Source organism: Sceloporus occidentalis, unplaced genomic scaffold (assembly GCF_023333645.1).
Source record: "Sceloporus occidentalis isolate IW3139 unplaced genomic scaffold, rSceOcc1.0.p SCAF_1, whole genome shotgun sequence".
In the NCBI taxonomy this organism is placed as follows: Eukaryota; Metazoa; Chordata; class Lepidosauria; order Squamata; family Phrynosomatidae; genus Sceloporus; species Sceloporus occidentalis.
In genome coordinates, this window is record NW_028316981.1 from 189,262,637 (window position 1) to 189,281,916 (window position 19,280).

A 19,280-nucleotide genomic window follows, 5' to 3' on the forward strand; every position below is an offset into this window, starting at 1 on the left:
CCCTTTCCACAGCGCAAGAAGAAGCCGCTTTTTGCAGCTTCTTTTTGTGCTGCGGAAAGGCCAGATCAGGGCTGTGGCATGTAGTTGCCACGGCCCTGATCTAGTGAGGAAAGGGGCTGCTGCAGGCTGCTCCGAAGGGGCGGTCTTTTGAGCCCCTCAGATGTTGTTGTTATGTTTTTTGTATAATCATTTTTTTTAATTATGTTTTTTTTCCCTATATGATTTTAACATCTTTGCCTGATGAAGAAGCCGGTGGAGCTTCATACATTTTGTGCATTTGGGTTGATCCAATAAAAGTATCAGTGTTTTGGGAATTTTGGACATTATTGTACTTTGCTATATGGCCAATATGGCTACCTGTGAATATGTTTCCCACATTAATTCTGCATTAGTAGATGCAACCAGACAGGGGGCCACACCAGCGTTGGCTTCGCTGCATTGTGGCTAACTTCATTTTTTCACAATCTCACTAACTCCACAAACATAATGGAGGAAATTACCAAGCAAACACTGACTGACTGGTGCCAGAGTCCTTTTGCCGTGACAGTGTGAGCAAAATGGTTCCAGACAGAGGCAGTGCTAATGGCAGCAGCCCAGCCCAACCATGCTTAGATTTTGGTGTATTCTATTTATACTTGTCCTTTTTTCATCCAGGGAACCTACCACAATACTCCTCTTCCTCTCCATTTTATCCTCACATACTGTATTAGACTGAGACTCATTGACTAGTCAACAGTTGGCCAATGAACATCATGACTGAGCATAAACTAGATTTCTCGAGTCTCAGACCAACACTCTAACCGCTATACTACCTTACCCAAGGGAAAGAGCCTCAAATAAATAAGAGGACCTTTCTGTACGAGCCTCTTGTGATGCCTTAAAAAGCCCTCTTATTATTTTTATTTTATGTATTTATCTCCCACCTTGTCCTCAGCACCTGGGCACTTTTCCCATCTTCAATATGAGGACGATGCTTTTCCATATGCATACAGAGTTACTGTAAGTGAGATTCATGTGATAAACACACGCAAACTGCATGAAGCATTAACAGGCACACTGTCTTAAAGGCACACTACCTTAAATGAGTTGCACATATCACACAGTCACTTATTTACTGTCAAAGTGTGTGGTGTCCAACCTGGATCAGGACCATCATGTGTGTACCTCACCAGATTCCTCACTTTTCTTCTTCTTGTTAACTGTCACTGTTACTGTAAATTGGGGCAATCGTATTTTGGCCATGTCATGAGAAGGCATGAATATTTGGAAAAGACAATGATGTTAGGAAAGGTACAGATGCGACAGCTGGACAGTGAAGAAAGCAGATAAAAAGAAAATCAAGTAATTTGAAATGTAGTGCTGGTGAAGGGTGCTGAGTATACAGACAAATGGGTCCTTGAACAGATCTAGCCTGAATCATAGAATTATAGAATCATAGAGTTGGAAGAGACCACAATGGCTATCCAGTCCAACCCCTGCCATGCAGGAACTCTCAATCAAAGCATCTCCAACAAATGGCCATCCAGCCTCTGTTTAAAGACCTCCAAGGAAGGAGACTCCACCACTTTCTGAGAGAGTGTGCTCCACTGTAAAACAGCTGTTACTATCTGGAAGTTCCTCCTAATGTTTAGGTGGAATCTCTTTTCCTGTAGCTCCTGTGTTCTAGTCTCTGGAACAGCAGAAAACAAGCTTGGTCCATCCTCAGTGTGACACCCCTAGAAGCCAATGTGAAATACCTCTAGAAGCCAAAATGATCAAATTAAGGCTGCCATGCTGTGGCCACAAAAGACAATGCTAGGAAGGTTGAGGGTAATACAAAGAGAGGAAGACCCCACGCCAGATGGATGAACTCTACAAAGATCACAGGCATGAATCTACAAGACTTTTATTGGGTCACATCCTCTATTTTGCAGTGCCTTGTCCTCCTTGGTGGTTAGGAGGACATCTGGTGATCCTGTGTGAAGTGAATTTCTACTTCTATTAGTGTTTTGTAGCTTTGTTTGGGCCATGTCCTCCATTTCTCTAGAAGGCCCTCCATTGGTGCTGTGCTTGGTCCTCTTTGGTGGTCAGGAGGACATCTGCTCACCCTATATGAAGTGAAGTTCTAGAAATAGAAATTTTTGTTTTGAGCTTTTCTTGGGTCACGTCCTCCATTTGAAGATGTCTGGTCCTCCTTGGTGGTGAGGAGGACATCTGGTTACCATGTATGAAGTGAATTTCTGGGAGTCTTTTGAGCTTTCCTTGGGTCATGTCCTCCATTTGTGCAGTTCCTCCTCCTCCTTGGTAATGAGGAGGACCTCTGGTCACCATGTATGAAGTGAATTAATATTTTTAGGATTGTTCCGAGCTTTTCTTGGACCATGTCCTCCATTTTTTGCAATTCCTCATCCTCCTTGGTGGTCAGGAGAACATCTGGCCACCCTGTGTGGAGTGAATTTCTATTTCTAGGAGTCTTCTGAGCTTTTCTTGGGTCATGTCCTCCATTTGGTGGTGCCTGGTCCTCCTTGGTCCATCTGTGCTCCTTCTCCTGCTGTCCTTGGCCCCTGAGGAATTGGGCGGGGGCTGGCTGGGGACCTTCCCCAGGAGGAGGAGGAGGAGGAGGAGGAGAAGGAAGAGGAGGAGGTAGACTGGGTCCTCCCTCTTTCCCTCCCTCTCTTCCACCAGGACCAGCCCAACCAGAGGTCACTCTGAAGCCAGGAGCCCTGCCAGGGAGGGACTGAGCCGGATCGAGGATGGGCAAAGCAGAACTTGCGATGGTAGGGCTCAGATCTTGGGTTCTGGGGGTGGATCTGGAGATCTAAGGGGGGCAGCTCCCCTGCAGCCCTCCCAGAGCCTCACCTGCCCAATGCCTGGCTCTCCAGGTTGGCCCTCCTGGAGGACAGCATCACCAAAGCCCACCAGACAAGAGCACCTCAACGGGGCAAGCCAAATGCACCGGATGCCTGTTGCAAGGCTGGGCCCCACAGGCAGGGTGACCAGGCGTCCTCCTTTTCCAGGACCTGTCCTCCATTGCAACCTTCTGCCCAGGAGGAGTTCCAACAGGTCCTCTATCTGGAGCAGGGCTCAGAAGCGTGATTTTTGTTTTACCTACCTGCTTGTAGGTTTCATGTGGGGATGTCCTTCATTTTTCCTGGAATGCCCTCCATTTGGTGGTGGTGCCAGGTCACCCTCTATGAAAGGCATTTCTATTTCTAGGAGCTTTTATTTGGGGGATGCCCTCCCTTTTGCAACGCCTTGTCCTCCTTAATGGTCAGGAGGACCTCTGGTCACCCACTATGAAGAGAGCATTTCTATTTCTAGGGAGTGTTTTGAGCTTTTATGGGGGGGGTGTCCTCCATTTTGTTTCTGGAATGTCCTCCATTTGGTGGCACCTGGTCCTCCTTGGTGGCTAGGAGGACCTCTGGTCACTTGGTATGAAGGGCATTTCTATTTCTAGGAGCTTTGAATTGGGAATGTCCTCCATTTTGCAGTGGCCTGCCCTCCTTGGTGGTCAGGAGGGCCTCTGGACACCCTCTATGAAGTGAATTAATATTAATAATATTAATGTATTGTGTATTTATTATCTTTTATTGTAACCCACCTCGATTCACAGGGAGAGGTGGGCTAATTATTATTATTATTATTATTATTATTATTTCTCCTCCATTTTTCTTGAAGGTCCTCCATTTGGTGGTCCTTTACAGTTAGGCGGTCCCCTTGTATGAAGTGAATTTCTATTTCTACCAGTGTTTCAAGCTTTTATTGGGGAATGTCCTCCTTTTTTCTGGAAAGGCTTATATTTTTCAATGTCTTGTCCTCCATAGCAGTGAGGAGGACATCTGGCAGGGCTAAGAAGCAGATTCCAACAGATGCTGAAGTCTCACATGTTACATTTTTCTGTTTTCCCCAAAAGGTTTGTTGCAGACAAAATTCTGAAAAGTTTTATGGCATCTAATATATATAAAGATCTAGATCTATATTTATTAACTGCTAACAAACAGAACTTCAGTTCTCTCTGTGTCTCTGTCTGTCTGTCTGTCTGTGTATAGATAGATATATATGTATATTTGTGTGTGTGTGTGTGTATATATATATATACACACACACACATACAAACATAGTATATGTATATATATATACATATATGCATATATATGTATGTATACATTATTATTTATTATTATTAAGATTTATTTATAAAGCACAGTTTACACAGCACTGTACAAACAATCAATTATAATAAATGAAGTAACATGTGTATCCGTGTGCAGAAAATGAATAAATATAAATAAAATGTGAGCCAGCTAAAAGAAAAAAGAAACATGGAAGGCATGACAAAATAAAAGTTATAAACACGCATCTAAATATAAATTCATGCTTCTTAGTCCTGCTCAAAAGGGAGGACGTTTTTGGGATTCCTCCTGGACAGAAGGTTGAAATGGATGACATGTCCTGGGATAGGAGGACCTCTGCTCATCCTGGACATATTTCTAAATTTGCATAAATGCCTGTAAGTTGGCACAAGGTGACAAGACATTCTCCTAACCACAAAGGAGGACAAAGGCTGCAAAATGTAGGACTTTACAAAGTTAAAGCAAAAAACACTCCTACAAAATACAAATACCTGCTTCTTAGCCCTGCCCCAAAGTGAGGACATTTTGAAATTCCTCCTGGATGGAAAGTTGAAATGGAGGACATGTCTTGGAAAGGGAGGATGCCTGGTTACCCTGTCCATCCAGAGGCTGACAAGGGAAAGCTGGATTGAACCTTGCTAAAAGAGTGTCTGCTGTTGTTGTGTGCTGTCGGGTTGCTTCCGACTTAGGGCAACACTACCATGGGGTTTTCTTGGCAAGGTTTGTTCAAAGGGAGGGTTGCCCTTGCTTTTCTCTGAGGTGGAAAGAGTGTGACTTGTCCAAAGTGGAGTCTCCTTCTTTAAACAGAGGTTGGATGGCTATCTGTCGGGGTGCTTTGATTGTGTCTTCCTGCATGGCAGAAGGGAGTTGGATTGGATAGCCTTTGGAGTCTCTTCCAACTCTAGTATTCTATGAAGATCATCCATTGGGTTCCATGGCTGACCAGGGGTTCAAACCTGGGTCTCTAGGATCATAGTCCAGTTCTCAAACCCCTACACCAGGCTGGCACTCAATCCTGGATATAAAGTCATCCTTCAGTGTCCAAGCCGACCAAAAGAGATGGATAGTGCCAGAAGAAGCAGCGTGATGCTTTTGCATTTTTGCATTTTTATTTTTAACTATTCAGGGTAAAACGTAGGTGTGGGGAATGTCCAAGTGACCTAAACTTGAGGGTCCTTTTTGGATTTGTGCTGCTACTATTTCTTATTCTTCCTCCTCTCCCACCAAAGCTAAGGCTGCTGCCACATTGCAGAATTATTGCAGTTTGACACCACTTTAACTGCCATGGCTCCATCCTATGGAATCTTGAAATTTATAGTTTGTTGTGGCGCCAGAGCTCTCTGAGAGAGAGAAGGCAAAATATTTCACAAAACTACAGCTCGCAAAATTCCACAGCATTGAGCCATGGCAGTTAAAGCGGTGTCAAAGTGCACTAATTTTGCAGTGTAGAGGCAGCCCAAGAGTCAAGATGGAATACAAATTAAAACAGGTGCAATATAGTTGGAACATACCTCCCTCCAAAAGCAAAATTAAAATGGAATTAAGCTATTGTGCATTTATGTGCCTTCAGGTCACCTGTCGACTTATGGCTGAATTTCATAGGGTTTTCAAAGGCAAGGAATACTCATACCAGTTCCTTCCTCTGAAATGTACCCTACAGCACCTGGTATTCATTGGTGGTCTTCCATCCAAATACTAGCTAGGGCTGACCTTGCTTAGCTTCTAAGATCTGATGGGGTCTTGCCTTTAATGCATTTAGGCCCTATAACTCTACTCTAAAAAGCATAAAACATACCATTTAAAATATTTAAATACATTTTGAAAACAGCACAATTTCAACAGTAAAATACTCTGAAATGCATTTTCCTTAGAAACTTTCAGGTCTCAAAAGACTAGTGGTAAATTTCTCTCCATCCCATCCTAATGCAACATGTCATTCCTCTAGGTTTTATACAGGAATCAGACAATGATGTACTTAGAGAAAGGACACAATGCAGTGTGTAAGAATTTTTTTAAAAAAAACTTATAACACAAATTGCATAACATGAATGTCCTTCCCCAATTTTAATACTACAGCTGAAATGAAAATAGCTAAAGCTCCTTTGCAGCCCCTCTGTCTTGTGCACCAAAAATTCAAATGTGGAACAATCACTGATTTTAAGGTATTTTTTACAAGGATGACAATGTGGGAGCATGTTTGCAACTAATACAGAGCCACAGTATTTAGGAAAACATAGATGAGGAAAGATACATTTCTAAAGCTATTGCGCCATGGTTGTTTTGATATGTACACACACACCCTGCCTAATGACAGCTGGCGGAGAGTTAGGGGCTGGCTTTGCCTGGCACAGGGCAGGCAGCATGTGGATGGTGATGGTAGTGATGGTGGTGGTGTTACATTTCCACCTCTTGTCAAACCGGTTGGGCCACTCTGCACCATACGAAATGTCAAGGAAGGTCATAGGAATGAGTGGATAGGGGCAAGGAGACCAAATGTGCAGAAATCTTGTCTCCGGGGCTCATTTGATAGTAGTTCCCACCTTTCTCTGGGCCCCTAGGCCCCACTGAAGTGGAAAGAGATTTATCTTGGTTGCGGGACGGGCAATCCACATTTGATTCCACATCAGTGTCCCCATTTTATTCCAAGGGAAGAAGGGAGAGCCAGCGTAGTGGTCTGAGCATTGGACTACAACTCTGGGGATCAGGGTTCGAGTCCCTGCTCAAGTGACCTTGGGCAAGTCACACTCTCCCAGCCTCAGAGGATGGCAATGACAAACTTCTTCTGAACAAATCTTGCTAAGAAAACCCTCTGGAATTTACAGCATGAAGGAGATGGGCAGTTTATCCCGTGAATCTCCCGGAAAAATCGCGTAATTATGTAAAACAATTTCACATGATGTCGCACAAAACCCACCATTAAAGTGGTCACAAATAAGCATTCATGCACATCTTTTTACTTTTGGGATGTCAGTGACAATGCATTTCCAATATCACTGTATTTGTGCATTTGTGTGTGATAATCATTAGTGCAATTACTTACATTTTTGCTTTATTTGCGGGATGCTTTAAATGTGCTTTAAATTCTCTTTAATGCCAAAATTAGCCCCAGTGTGCTAAATTCTTATGATAGGTTCGCCTTAGGGTGGCCATAAGTCAAAAATGACTTGGAGGCCCACACCAACAACAAGAAAGCATTCATCGGTGAGGTGCTTCTTCACCACAAACCAAGCAGCTGTGCTATGTATTGGCAACATTAGTAACAAGACAAAGCTTGCCTCCTTTCTTCTGGGCCTCTAAACATAGCATAACCTGTGAAATTTAAGTAGGTGAAGATTTCTTCTGATTGCAGTGGGAGGAAATGCTTCATAAGTGCTACAGTGGCAAAATCTGAAGTGCAGTGAAACAACATGATAGCCCTCATAACTTGTATGCTCCAGCTGTCGTGATTTTTCAGGGATACTCCGACATCCTACATTTTCAGCTGCTTTTACAACGTCCCTTGTGTAGTCAAGATGGCAAAAGTTATCCATGAGGAAAGACACACAAAACAAAGTAGATGCCGCATCAGTTTGCTTTTGCCTGAGCCTAGTGAGAAAGGCAAAGCTATACCCTCTTCCTTACTCTCCTTGCTGCTGAATTAATTGAGTGCAAACTAATTTTGCACTCTGGAAGGTATGCCATAGAGCAGTGGCATCACTAGGGGGGTGCACACCGTACCAGGTGACACCCTAAGGGTGTGTGTGACACCACTGCTCCTCAAACACCCATCTTTTGGCAGAAACGGGCTGTGGCATTCATCTGCTTCCCTTTAAAATGCTTTAAGTGATGGTGGAAGTGGAGTGAAGCTCAGTGGGAAGAGAAAGGAGTGGCCCCAGCATTTTGTAAAATTAAAATATGAAATTCGATTTTTTTAAAAAAAATTAAATTCTTTTAAAAACATCACATTTGAACCAAATTGTCACTATATACATGTAAATACATTTAGGTTGTGTGTATGATATTGTAATTTGACAGTATAATTTTCATTTTTCTAGTTGTTTATGTCACAAGTATTAGTATTACATTCAGAGATATAGCATATGGGAATTACGATTTACGAGTAACATGAGTGCAAAAAAGCATTACAATGGGGAAGTGTGACACCATGAGTTACTGCACTGGATGACACCAAGCCTAAAGGATGTTACTGTTGCAGCTACAATGGAATCATAGTGCTATAACTGTGTAGTGTGACTCTTGCCCTTGGTTGCCTGCTAGATGCTTAAGAGATATGGAGCCAGTCTGACTTCCCTTAGGAGGTGTTTTCCACAGCTGGAGTGTTATTACAGAGAAATCCCTGTTTTGTGCCCCTCCACTGAGGTTCACCTTCTGGACAGGTTCATAAGTGAGAAAGTATCCTTCAAACATCCTGTTCCCAAGTTGTTCATGGCTTTGTTGTTTTTTAAGTTCAGAAGCTAGTCCAGGGAGAGGGGGAAGCCAGCCTTGTCCATTCAGGTCAGTTTCCCAGCATGATGTCCATTCACTGAGTTCAATACACTGGAAAAGTTTTGGCTTGTATTTTCTCTGTTTGTTTTTTTTTAAAAGAATGGAATTGAAGCTTAAGAATTCTCCTATCTCAAACTTGCTCTCCCTCTTATCTCCCCCCGCCCCAGTTTGTATTTGTAATACTTTTCATATTATATGATTTTTTTTTAAAAAAAAATCAGAATGGTTTGAGCAGAGATGTGCAACTTCAAGTAAGTGACATCTGCTTTTGTTAATATACCGAGTTTAGCGGACCAGAGCCAGGTACAAAATGATGACATGGGAGTAAAGTCAGTGATCTATAAGATACCTATAAATATACAGGGGAATTAGCTGATATTCAGGATGCTAATATAATGATTTAAAAATGGTCAGCAGTGCTTCATAAGAACTTGGCCAAAAACAGTAAGTGAGTACTCCTGTTTTACTGATGAAGAACACTAGAGCTGAGAAAGAAGCCATTAGCAGAAAGGCAAACATAACAGACGGCTCCATCACCTTCAGTTTTACTTGACTAATAAGTACAGTATTAAAAGTCAGATACTCTCAGACATCCCACTGCAGAAACCCTGATACTAAGTTTCCCAAGATCAACCAGTAGGTTCTGGTGTATCTTCTGCTCACTCCTGACTTATATATTTTAGTAGATGGGAAGGAGTAAGGATATAGTCCTAAACACATTTACTAGGGAGTGGGACCACTGAACTTTGCTTGAACATATTTTATTTCAAAGCAGGCATTTAACGTAAAAGATGAATGCAAAGAGACCTTGTAACACCTTTGAGACTAACTGTTGTATCATCAGCTTTCGTAGACTTGGTTTACTTCCTCATGCATCTGAGGAAGTAGACCTAGTCTATAAAAGCTCATGCTACAACTTCTTTCACCCAGTTTGTCTCAAAGGGGTTAGTATACCCAGTTAGTATGCAAGATACCTTTGCATACTGATATTCCAGGCTAACAGAGCTATGTCTCTGAATAAATCCTTCCTTTTCATACTAGATGCCCAACGTAGCTAAAAAATAATAGTAAAATGACACTATTGGGACAATACAATACAATACAATACATTACAACATGATCTTGGATTTTCAGGGAGTGCTTCCAGCTCAACTGATTTAGGTACCACCTTGAAGATGTTTATCTCTTCCTAGCAAGCTACAAGCCCATATCTCTTAGCTCTCCTCATTTCTCTGACTCTTCCCAGACGCCGCTCCAGCAGTGGGGTGAAGAGGTGGAAGACGGGGCTATATACAGCATCATCCTTCAGCGAGTGAGAGCCGAGCCTCTGGCCAAGAGATCCTGTCACCTGGTATGTGCCATCTTCCTCCAGGGCACAAATAGTGGGTCCTTCCTCCAATACCATATTGGATTATAACTGGCTGGAATTTGCAAAATGTTGCTCTTTGGGCGGATTGGGGGGGGGGGGACTACTGTTTCTAGAATTCAACCAGGTAGGTTATTTTGGGAGTTGTAGCCAAAATGTAACTTTTCCTAAGCTCTGGAATTAAGTAGCAGAGGGATGGCAGGAGTAAAGCTTTTCTTTGAATCATGTTTAGGCATGATCAGGAGATCTCTTCCATCCTTGCCCTCTACAAGTTTACTGATCTCAAGATCTGGGAAATGAGAGGCCTTTGTTTCAAAAAGAAGGTATAAATGATTATCTGAGGAGCATATAACACCCTCCAGATCTTGTTGGATTCCATTTCCCACATGTCTCAACCAACATAGTTATTGGTCAGGGACTATGAGAACCAAAGTTTAACAACATCCAGGGGAATGTTGCATCTGAGGCAGTAGACGTAAGTCTACGAAAGCTCATGCTGCCAACTTCTTTTTTTCAGTTAGTCTCAAAGGTGCTACAAGATCTCTCTACATACTGATTCAACAGACTAACACGGCTATATCTTTGAATGTCCAGAGGGCTGCAGGTTTCCACAAATGGATGAGAGCCTCCTTTGAATGTCAAGGGTAGACGTGATGCCCTGAAAATTAGATATACAGTCGGCCCTTCTTATACACGGATTTTTTATACACGGATTCAAGCATACACGGTTTGAAAATGTTCCAAAAAAGTATAAATTTACCTTGATGTTCCATTTTTCATTAGGGACACCATTTTGCTATGTCATTATATTTAATGGGACTTGAGCATACACAGATTTTGTTATACACGGGGGATCTTGGAACTAAACCCCAGCGTATAACAAGGGTCCACTGTATATTTTTTCCAATCAAAGAATATATCAAAAATTAGATTTTTAAATATCTTGCAGGAATCTCCCTCACATGATGGGAGGTTGCACCTCTGCAGAGTTTAAGCATAGGTACCTTACTTACATTGGAATATCTCCTTCCCTCATGCCATCACCCCCCATTTCACTGTGCTGTTCCCTTTCCCCACAGGATGACCACAGCCCCCCGGAGTGTCCTTTTGTACAGTACCGCACCTGCAAAAGACGTGTGTTGAGAGCTGCCACACTCCCCAGGCTGGTGAAATGGCTGGCATCTGGCAATGTGGAGGGTGACTGTGACTGTATACCTGACTTCCTGGCCACCTACCAAGCTTTTGCCACCCCTGCCCAAGTGCTGGAGCTGCTATTGCCCTTGGGACCAGAGAAGTGAGGAGAACAACTGGGGAGGGGAGGCTGGGTGGGATATAGGATGCACTGGAATGCCGTGGATTGGGCTACCAAGGTTGAGCACTTTTATTCTTAGAGGAGGAGTTGGCATCATAACAAAGTAAGAACAGGTGATTTATAGAAAGTGTTTTGCTTCTGAAGCCTCTAGGGCTGCATCCGCACTGCAGAAAGAATCCAGTTTGACACCACTTTAACTGACATGGCCCAGTGCTATGGGATTTGGAGTTTTGTGAGAGGTTTAGCCATCCCTGTCAGAGAGCTCTTGTACCACAACAAACTATAAATCTTATAATTCCATAGCATTGAGCCATGGTAAAGTTAAAGTGGTGTCAACCTGGATTAATTCTGCAGTGTGGATGCAGCATAGGAGAGGACAGTGAAGGTAGCCCTGTGGAAGGAGAACGCAGGTCTATCCTTTTGAGGTGACATTCTATGTGTCACTGTATCTAATCACTTGGTAATTATATGTGAATAGGAAAGATGACTGGGAAACTGCAGCTAGCAAAAGATAGTGCTGAAGGTAGGACTAGGATTGCCAGAATGGAAACTGGGGAGAGCGCCTGTCTCTTTAATGGTTGAGTGGCAGAGGGAATTTCAGCAGCTGTTGCTTATCACACAAGTGTGTAACAAGCCATACCTGCTGAAATTCCCTCTTCTACACAACCATTAAAAGTACGAGAGCTCGTTCTGGTTTTCAATCTGGAAATCCAGCCCAGGATAGATCAATCCTGCTAGGCTGCCATAGAGCACACAAGGCTGCCTTTCACATCCACACAATAGGCTCAGTCAACGTGATTTAGTAGGTTGAGGGTTGGAGGAGGACTCTAGGGTTTCATCCTCACTGTAGAAATAATGCAGTTTGACACCATGGCTCCATCTTACAGAATCCTAGAATTTGTAGTTTTGTGAGGCACTAGCACTCTTTGGCAGAGAAGGCTAAAGACCTTGTAAAACTACAAATAAGCACCTTTTGATTTCTGGGCATATAACAGTCCTGCTGTACAACTGAGATGGACAAGCTTGCAACATTGGTTGAAGAGAAATATTTGGATAATTTGTTAAAAGATTGGGAACTACTTTTGTCTTTAAGAAAAACAGGAAGATTACGTTTGTAGGATCTGATCTTTATTGTTATGCATTATAATTATGGTCAGAAGTAGTAATGAATGGTGTTAGGAATATAGAAAAGTTCGCTGTAAGTGTTATTTGTTTTGTATCCCCGGATTTAGAAGGTGGGAAGTCAATTGTGTGTCTCTTTTTCTTTTCTTGTTTTGTATTACCGTATTTTCCAGCGTATAAGACGACTGGGTGTATAAGACAACCCCCAACTTTTCTTGTTAAAATATAGAGTTTCGGATATACTTGCTGTATAAGACTACCCCTCACCCAAATCCAAGGAGGGAGCAGGCCAGTGGTGCTCACGCTGGCTGGGCTCCCTCGCGACCTCTGCGGAGGCCTTGGCCTCCTCAGAGGCCAGGAAGAAGGGAGCAGCCCGGCTGCGATCATGGTGATCGTGGCGGCCACGCACTCCTTCCAGGTGCCTGAGGAGGCCTCAGCCTCCTCAGAGGCCAGGAAGGAGGGAGCAGCCCGGCTGTGATGGCGGCGGCCACGCACTCCTTCCAGGCCTCTGCGGAGGCCTGGGCCTGGGAAGGTGGGAGCAGGCCGGGCCTTAACCCAGTGTACAAGACAACCCCCAAATTTTAAGAACATTTTCATGGGTTAAAAAGTCATCTTGTACACCGGAAAATACGGTATGGTTCTTTTGTGGGTAGATTGGTTTGGGATGGTCGGGGGATGTATGTATTGGTATTAGTGTAGTATGTTGTTTATACTTGTAATATTTTCAATGTGTGTTATAAATCAATAAAAATGGTATGTAAAAGAAAAAATCCCAGGATTCCATAGGATGTACCTACAGCACTTAGAGCCTTAATCCATTACAAACAAACCTGTCAGGCAACATGAGAGAAGTGTATTTCTGCCAGGTTTGTCTCCACACAGTGTCAAAGCACTTTCATTCCCTTCTGGTCTTAAAAGTGGGAGAGGATCATAAAAGTGTCCTTTTTGCCAAATATCTTTTTACAGCTTTGCAGAAAGGATACTTTTATGATCCCCTCCCATGCTTTTACAACCAGAAGAGAAGTGCTCGAGCGAAGACAGAAACATGCTTCTGTCTCACTGCCTGCCAGGTTTGTTTGGGGTTGTTCACGGTACATTATAAACTGGTTTGCAAGCCAGTTTAAAAGTGGATCATTCACACTTGGACTGTTTTTTCCTGACCCGAATTTAAAGGGGGCTGGGGACAAATCCCCCTTAACCTGGTTTTTCAAGAAATTATATTTTCTCTGTGCCTTTTCAAAAGCGCCAGATTTTCTAAGGGAGCAGCCAATGGGAACTTGCTCCCAATCACATTCAGGGCTTCCAGAAGAGGGGGTAGGGTTTAATGTGCAGGGGGCAGAGCATGCCCACTCCTTTGCTCTTTTCGTCAATCCTGGTGGCACAGTGGTTAAATGCCTGTACTATAGCCACTCATTCACAAACCATAAGGTTGCGACTTCAATACCAGCAAAAGGGCTCAGGCTCGACTCAGGCTTGCATCCTTCTGAGGTCGCTAAAATGGGTACCCAGATTGTTGGGGGCAATTAGCTTACACTTTGTAAACCGCTTAGGAAGTGCTTAAGTGCACTGATAAGCGGTATAGAAATGTACTTGCTATTGTTATTGCCAGCCAATGCTATAGCCATGAAGGGGTTTCTCAGAACATCCTATTAGACGGTGTTTTTTTTAAAGAAAAAAAATGACAGATTATGCACATCTGTGTTATTGCATGGCTACAGTAGACAGTACCTTTAAATACTGGCTTTGCTGGCACGACAAAGGTGCAGGGGAGGGGGGGACACTTCTATCAGTGGGGGTTAGGGGTCTGAAGAACCAAGGGTTCTCCAGAGCGGCTTGCCATCACCATCCTCTGGGGCTGGCAAGGGGAATCACCCCAAGGCTAACTTATTCCATGGTTTCTTGGCAAGGTATCCTCTGACAGGCTTGCCATTGCCATCCACCAAAAGCTGAGAGAGTGTGACCCCCCAAGACTAATCTATCCCAGGGTTTCTTGGCAAGAGATGCTCTGAGGGGGTTTGCCTTTGCCATGTCCTACATTTTGTAGTTTTTCTCCTTTTTGGCAGCTAGTCCATTTTTCCATCTTTCTTTCCTTCCTTTTGGCAGGGAAGAAGAAGAGGAGGAGGGAAGACTTGTGCTTACTTTTGCAAAGGAAAACTGCACCATGGAAAAAGAGAGAGGGAGAACTGGCATTTGGGAAAGGAAAAGGAGAGAGGAAGAGATTGTTGTCATTTCTTGTTGTGTACCTTCAAGTTGTTTCCAACTTAGGACAACCCTAATGATAACCTATTACAGAGTTTTCTAGTCATGTTTCTTCAGAGGGGGTTTGCCATGGCCATCTTCTGAGGCTGAGAGAGTGTGACTAACCCACAGTCACCCACTAGGTTTATATGGTTGATCTGGGATTCAAACACTAGTCTCCAGAGTCCCAGTCCAGCATTCAAACTACTGCACCACACTGGCTTGAAAAAATTGCTCCCTCTTTTTCCCCTCAGCAGCCTGGGCTGTACTCGAGCCCAAGTTGGGAAGCCAAGAAGGAAGAGGGGGGCATTGCTCCCTCTTTATTCCCGGGATAATTGCTCACTCATTTTCCTGGGATAATGACTCTTTAAACCACCAATTTTCCCTGTGTGATAAAGTCCTATGACAACAGAAGTGGTGTGACGTAGGGGCACATCATTTGATTGATAGAACAAAAATAATAATAATAAAACTGAAAATGATAGAATGCGATTGATATGGAGGATCCATTTTGAATCGGTGCTTCAGTCAGTCTGAATGTCAACAGGGTTAAATTGTGCCAGAGAGATTCGATCAGGGTAAATATAGTGTGAATTTAGATTCAGAATCGCAACATCAATTCCACTCGGATCTCCTCGCTGCAAAAATGCTAGTGTGAATAGGGCCTTTGTAATTCAATAAGGCTCTTGGTGGTTTCAAACTGCATTATTTCTACAGCATAGATACACCCTAGGAGACCAGGTTTCAAGTCTCCATGTAGCCATGGAAGTCCAATGGGAAAATCACACTCAGCCTCAGAAGGTGGCAATGAAAAACTACCTCTAAAGAAACCTTGCCAAGATAAACCTATGACAAGGCTGCCTTAGAGTAGCCATAAGTTGCAAATGACTTGTAGACACACAAAAATAACAACATTTGTAAAGGTTTAACTGATGTAGCTGATTAATTTCCCTCTCTTGGAGACAGTCAGGGCCAGTCCAACTCAAAGCATTTGGCTGCTTGAGATGGAGCAGGAAAAGGCATCCACACACTTGCCCACATTAGGGTCCACAGTGCCCAAGGCCAGACATGACATTTTGGCACCTTCTGAAGCAGAAAATCCTCAAACACCTTTCACCATCTCTTGCACTGAAAATCATGTTAATGCATGAAGCAGCTAACATCTCGCTGCCCTCTTACAATAATCAAACTCTGGTGCTTGAGGCAGCTGCCTAAAAGTAGTCCAAGCCCTGCTTGAAGTTGTTGAGGTGCTATAAATTTCTTCTAGTTCCACCTCACCGAGCTGGAGTTCCCCCGGCCTTCTAGAGCAAGGATGAATGGTTGTCCAAACCAGCTTAAATTGATAGTGTAGACCAGTGGTTCCCAAACTTTGGTCCTCCAGTTGTTTTGGATGTCAGTTCCCAGAAGTCCCAGCCAGCTTGGCCAACAGTCAGGAATTCTGGGAGCTGAAGTCCAAAACATCTGGAGGATCAGAATTTGGGGATCACTGGTGTAGATCCAGGTGTGAGAGCCAGTGTGGCGTAGTGGTTTGAGTGTTGGGCTACAACTGTGGAGACCAAAGTTCAACTCCTGCTTCAACATGAAACCCACTGAGTGACCTTAGGCAAGTCACACACTCTCAGCCTCAGAGGAAAACACAATGACAAACCTCCTCTGAACAAATCTTGTCTCATTATAGGTTTGCCTTAGGGTTGCCATAAGTTGGAAATGACTTGAAAGCAAACAGCACGCAAACAGAGCTAGGCACAATCATGCACATTTTAAAATTTACATTTCCCAGCCACTCAATCGCCTCTCTTTGGCATCTACCATTTTTTTGCTTTGGTGTAACCCACCTGATCAGATCAGGTTCCAGATGGGTAGTGGTGAAGTTTCATGCAAGAAAACTAGTGTGGCCATGTGGACTGGGGATTCTGGAAGTTGTGGTCCAAAAGAATAGCAGCATTTCTAAATTCTGGGGAAAACAGCACAGTCTGGCAAAATATTTAAGGAGGTGAGTATATTAGGTATAGATGAAGGCCAGGAAGTGGCTTATTCAGAATGAACAAGACCCCAGAAGTTGGAGGCACAAAGATGGGACTGGAAAGATATTGGGAGGAAGCAGAGCTGATTGCATTTCTCTTTTGGCTACAGGGCAGTGTTGCAGATGTTGGAGCTCTGGCTAAAAGATCACCCTGAGGATTTCTGGGAGCCCCCTGAGCACTCCAGCCTGCAAAAAACCTTCCATTTTCTGCAGCACTCTGCTCCAGCCTCCCCAGCATGTGCTCTTGCTGAGGAACTGCTGCAAACCCATCAGAAAGAAAGGGAGGAGGGAGATGTAAGAAGACCAGAAGCTAAAATGAGCCCTGATGGTAGGAATTCCTCATGGACAATGGTTATACTGGGTTCATAGAATCATAGACTCATAGAATTAGTTGTAATAGACCACAGGGGCCAACCCCCTGTCATGTAGGAACTCAGTGTGTGACTTGCCCAAGATCACCCCTCAGACCACTACATTAAGCATTAAACATGTAGCATTAAACATAGTCGTGAAGTTGGCATGCCAAAGCTTTGCCTCCTTTTACTCTTTTATTTTTCTACTGTCCAACTCCAGATCAAATTCTAACTCCACAGCTGTGTGGTTAAATATTAAAAAGCCCGAGACAAAATTAGCCCCTAGAACTACCAAAGTTGTCCAGCCTGTTTTAGATAAAGCAACAAAATATCTTGATCCAGTGCAAACATCATGATATACTCCATTCCTTCAGTGCTTGGACCCACTTCTTTCGAAAGATTAAGCTCACACACTCTTTTAGGGCCCTTCCACACTACAAAATTATAGCACTATAATTCCACTCTAACTGCTGTTGTTTCTTCCTATGGAGTCCTGGGATCTGTAATTTAGGGAGGGTCATTTAAAATTCTCAGCCAGAAAGCTCTTCTAGTGCTTCATCAAAGTACAAATCTCAGGACTGCACAGGATACAAAATGGAATCATACTGTGCAATGTGAAAAGGCCCTTAAATGCTTTCATCTAATTTTTAAACCAGATGATGCAAGTTAGCACATCATTAGCAGATGAGCCCCCTTCAGAAAAGATTGAGCAGCAGCCACTGGTTGGGGACTATTTTAGCTAAGACTTCAGAGGTAAAGGGGATCTGTTTGATCCTAGCAAGAGTTTGTCTGGCTCCACAAGTTGTAAATTAGCTTGCTTTTATTTGTGGCTGGTCCTGGGGAGGTAAGCACAGGGTTCTTTTGCAAGGCTAATTGCTGAGGGATAAGTGCTCTGAAGTAACTGCCTGCCTGGAGGGAGAATCTTGTAAAAGCAGGTATTTCCCTTAAGGTGTCATTTCTCACCTATTGCCCATACTCTTCTTATTGCACTTCAGGAAACCCCCCAGAAATGGGACTGGTGCCGATGACTGGTGAAACACCAAGGGGATGTGAGGAGACACCAACCTTGCTGTCCTTTTCTGTGGATGAAGTGGCTGAGCAGTTAACCCTGATGGATGCTGTGAGTAAGATCTCAAGGGTCAAGAGATTGAGGTGCAGTACAGACGGTGCAAAAGCTCCATGCTCCTGGTGTGCTAGGGTTACGGGAACACGCAGCAACCGCATGGTCCCTAATCCTAGCATGTACTGGCGGTGGCATAATGGCAGCACCCCATGTACATGGGCACCATTATTATGACGTAACAGACGCATAGCATCCACACATCGCATCGCACCAGTTACGTCACGAGTGTGCCATTGGCACATTCAAACGTAACTGGCGCGGCAGTTCTTTTTCCTGTGGAGGGAAGCTGCGCAGTTTGATAGCTACGGCTTCCCTCCGCAGGAAAAAAAGGTGGTTGCCACCGCTCCAGACCTTCAAAGAGGTATGTACCAGGCCTATAAAAGGTTTTATTAAGAAACCCATATAAAGCTAGTTTTGGGTGTGTCGATTGGCCCTCAAAACTCTGAGCTCTGTTTCCAGATCTAGAAGCTAAAATGTAGTGGCTGAAAGTAGTAGCTGAAAGTGATAGATTTTGATGAAGTGATAGATGCTTGACCTCCATGCCTTGCTCCAAAAGTGTGCCCTTTCTTTAGTGAAAGAAAATGAAGACTGTGTCATAGAATAGTAGAGCTGGGAGGGACCACAAGAGCCATGTAGTATAATTCCCTGCCAAGCAGAAATATACAACTAAGGCCCAAAATTAGGGCTCGGAAGTGCGGAATATCCACACGCTCCCAAGCCCTAGCACACAGTAGTGGTGCCATAATGGTGGCCTCTGCCATGATGATGCAAACATGGCACAGCCCCTAAAGCGTTCTTGAAAGATGCCCATCTAACCCCCATTTAAAAGTCTCCAAGGAAGGAAAGTCCACTACCCTCCAAGGCACTCTATTTCACTGTCATACACTTCGCACTGTCTTACTGCCATGAAGTTCTTCCTAATATATAGGTGGAATCTCTTTTCTTGGAATTTGAATCCGTTGGCATAAGTTCTAATCTTTGCAACAGTAGAAACAAATTGCACCATGTTTTACATGCGATCTCTTCAGGTATTTAAAGATGGCTATCATATCACCTCTCACTTTTCTCTTCTCCATCTAAGCATACCCTAAGCTTTACAGTAGTGTACCTGGTGCCCTCCAGATGTGACAGATTGCAGCCTCCATT

At 43.7% G+C, this 19,280-nt stretch overlaps 1 protein-coding gene across 1 annotated transcript in view; it reads left to right on the forward strand.

The window, feature by feature from the left end:
• Positions 1 to 2,699: 2,699 nt before the first annotated feature.
• The window catches only part of LOC149323121 (ral guanine nucleotide dissociation stimulator-like 3), a 35,726-nt gene continuing 19,145 nt past the window's right edge, over positions 2,700 to 19,280 (forward strand). The window contains exons 1-5 of the mRNA XM_089487577.1: positions 2,700 to 2,756; positions 9,844 to 9,948; positions 11,043 to 11,257; positions 16,769 to 16,986; positions 18,007 to 18,131. Of these exons, the coding sequence (XP_089343703.1) occupies positions 2,733 to 2,756; positions 9,844 to 9,948; positions 11,043 to 11,257; positions 16,769 to 16,986; positions 18,007 to 18,131 (687 nt within the window). The 5' untranslated portion in view covers positions 2,700 to 2,732. The remainder of the gene's footprint in view (positions 2,757 to 9,843; positions 9,949 to 11,042; positions 11,258 to 16,768; positions 16,987 to 18,006; positions 18,132 to 19,280) is intronic.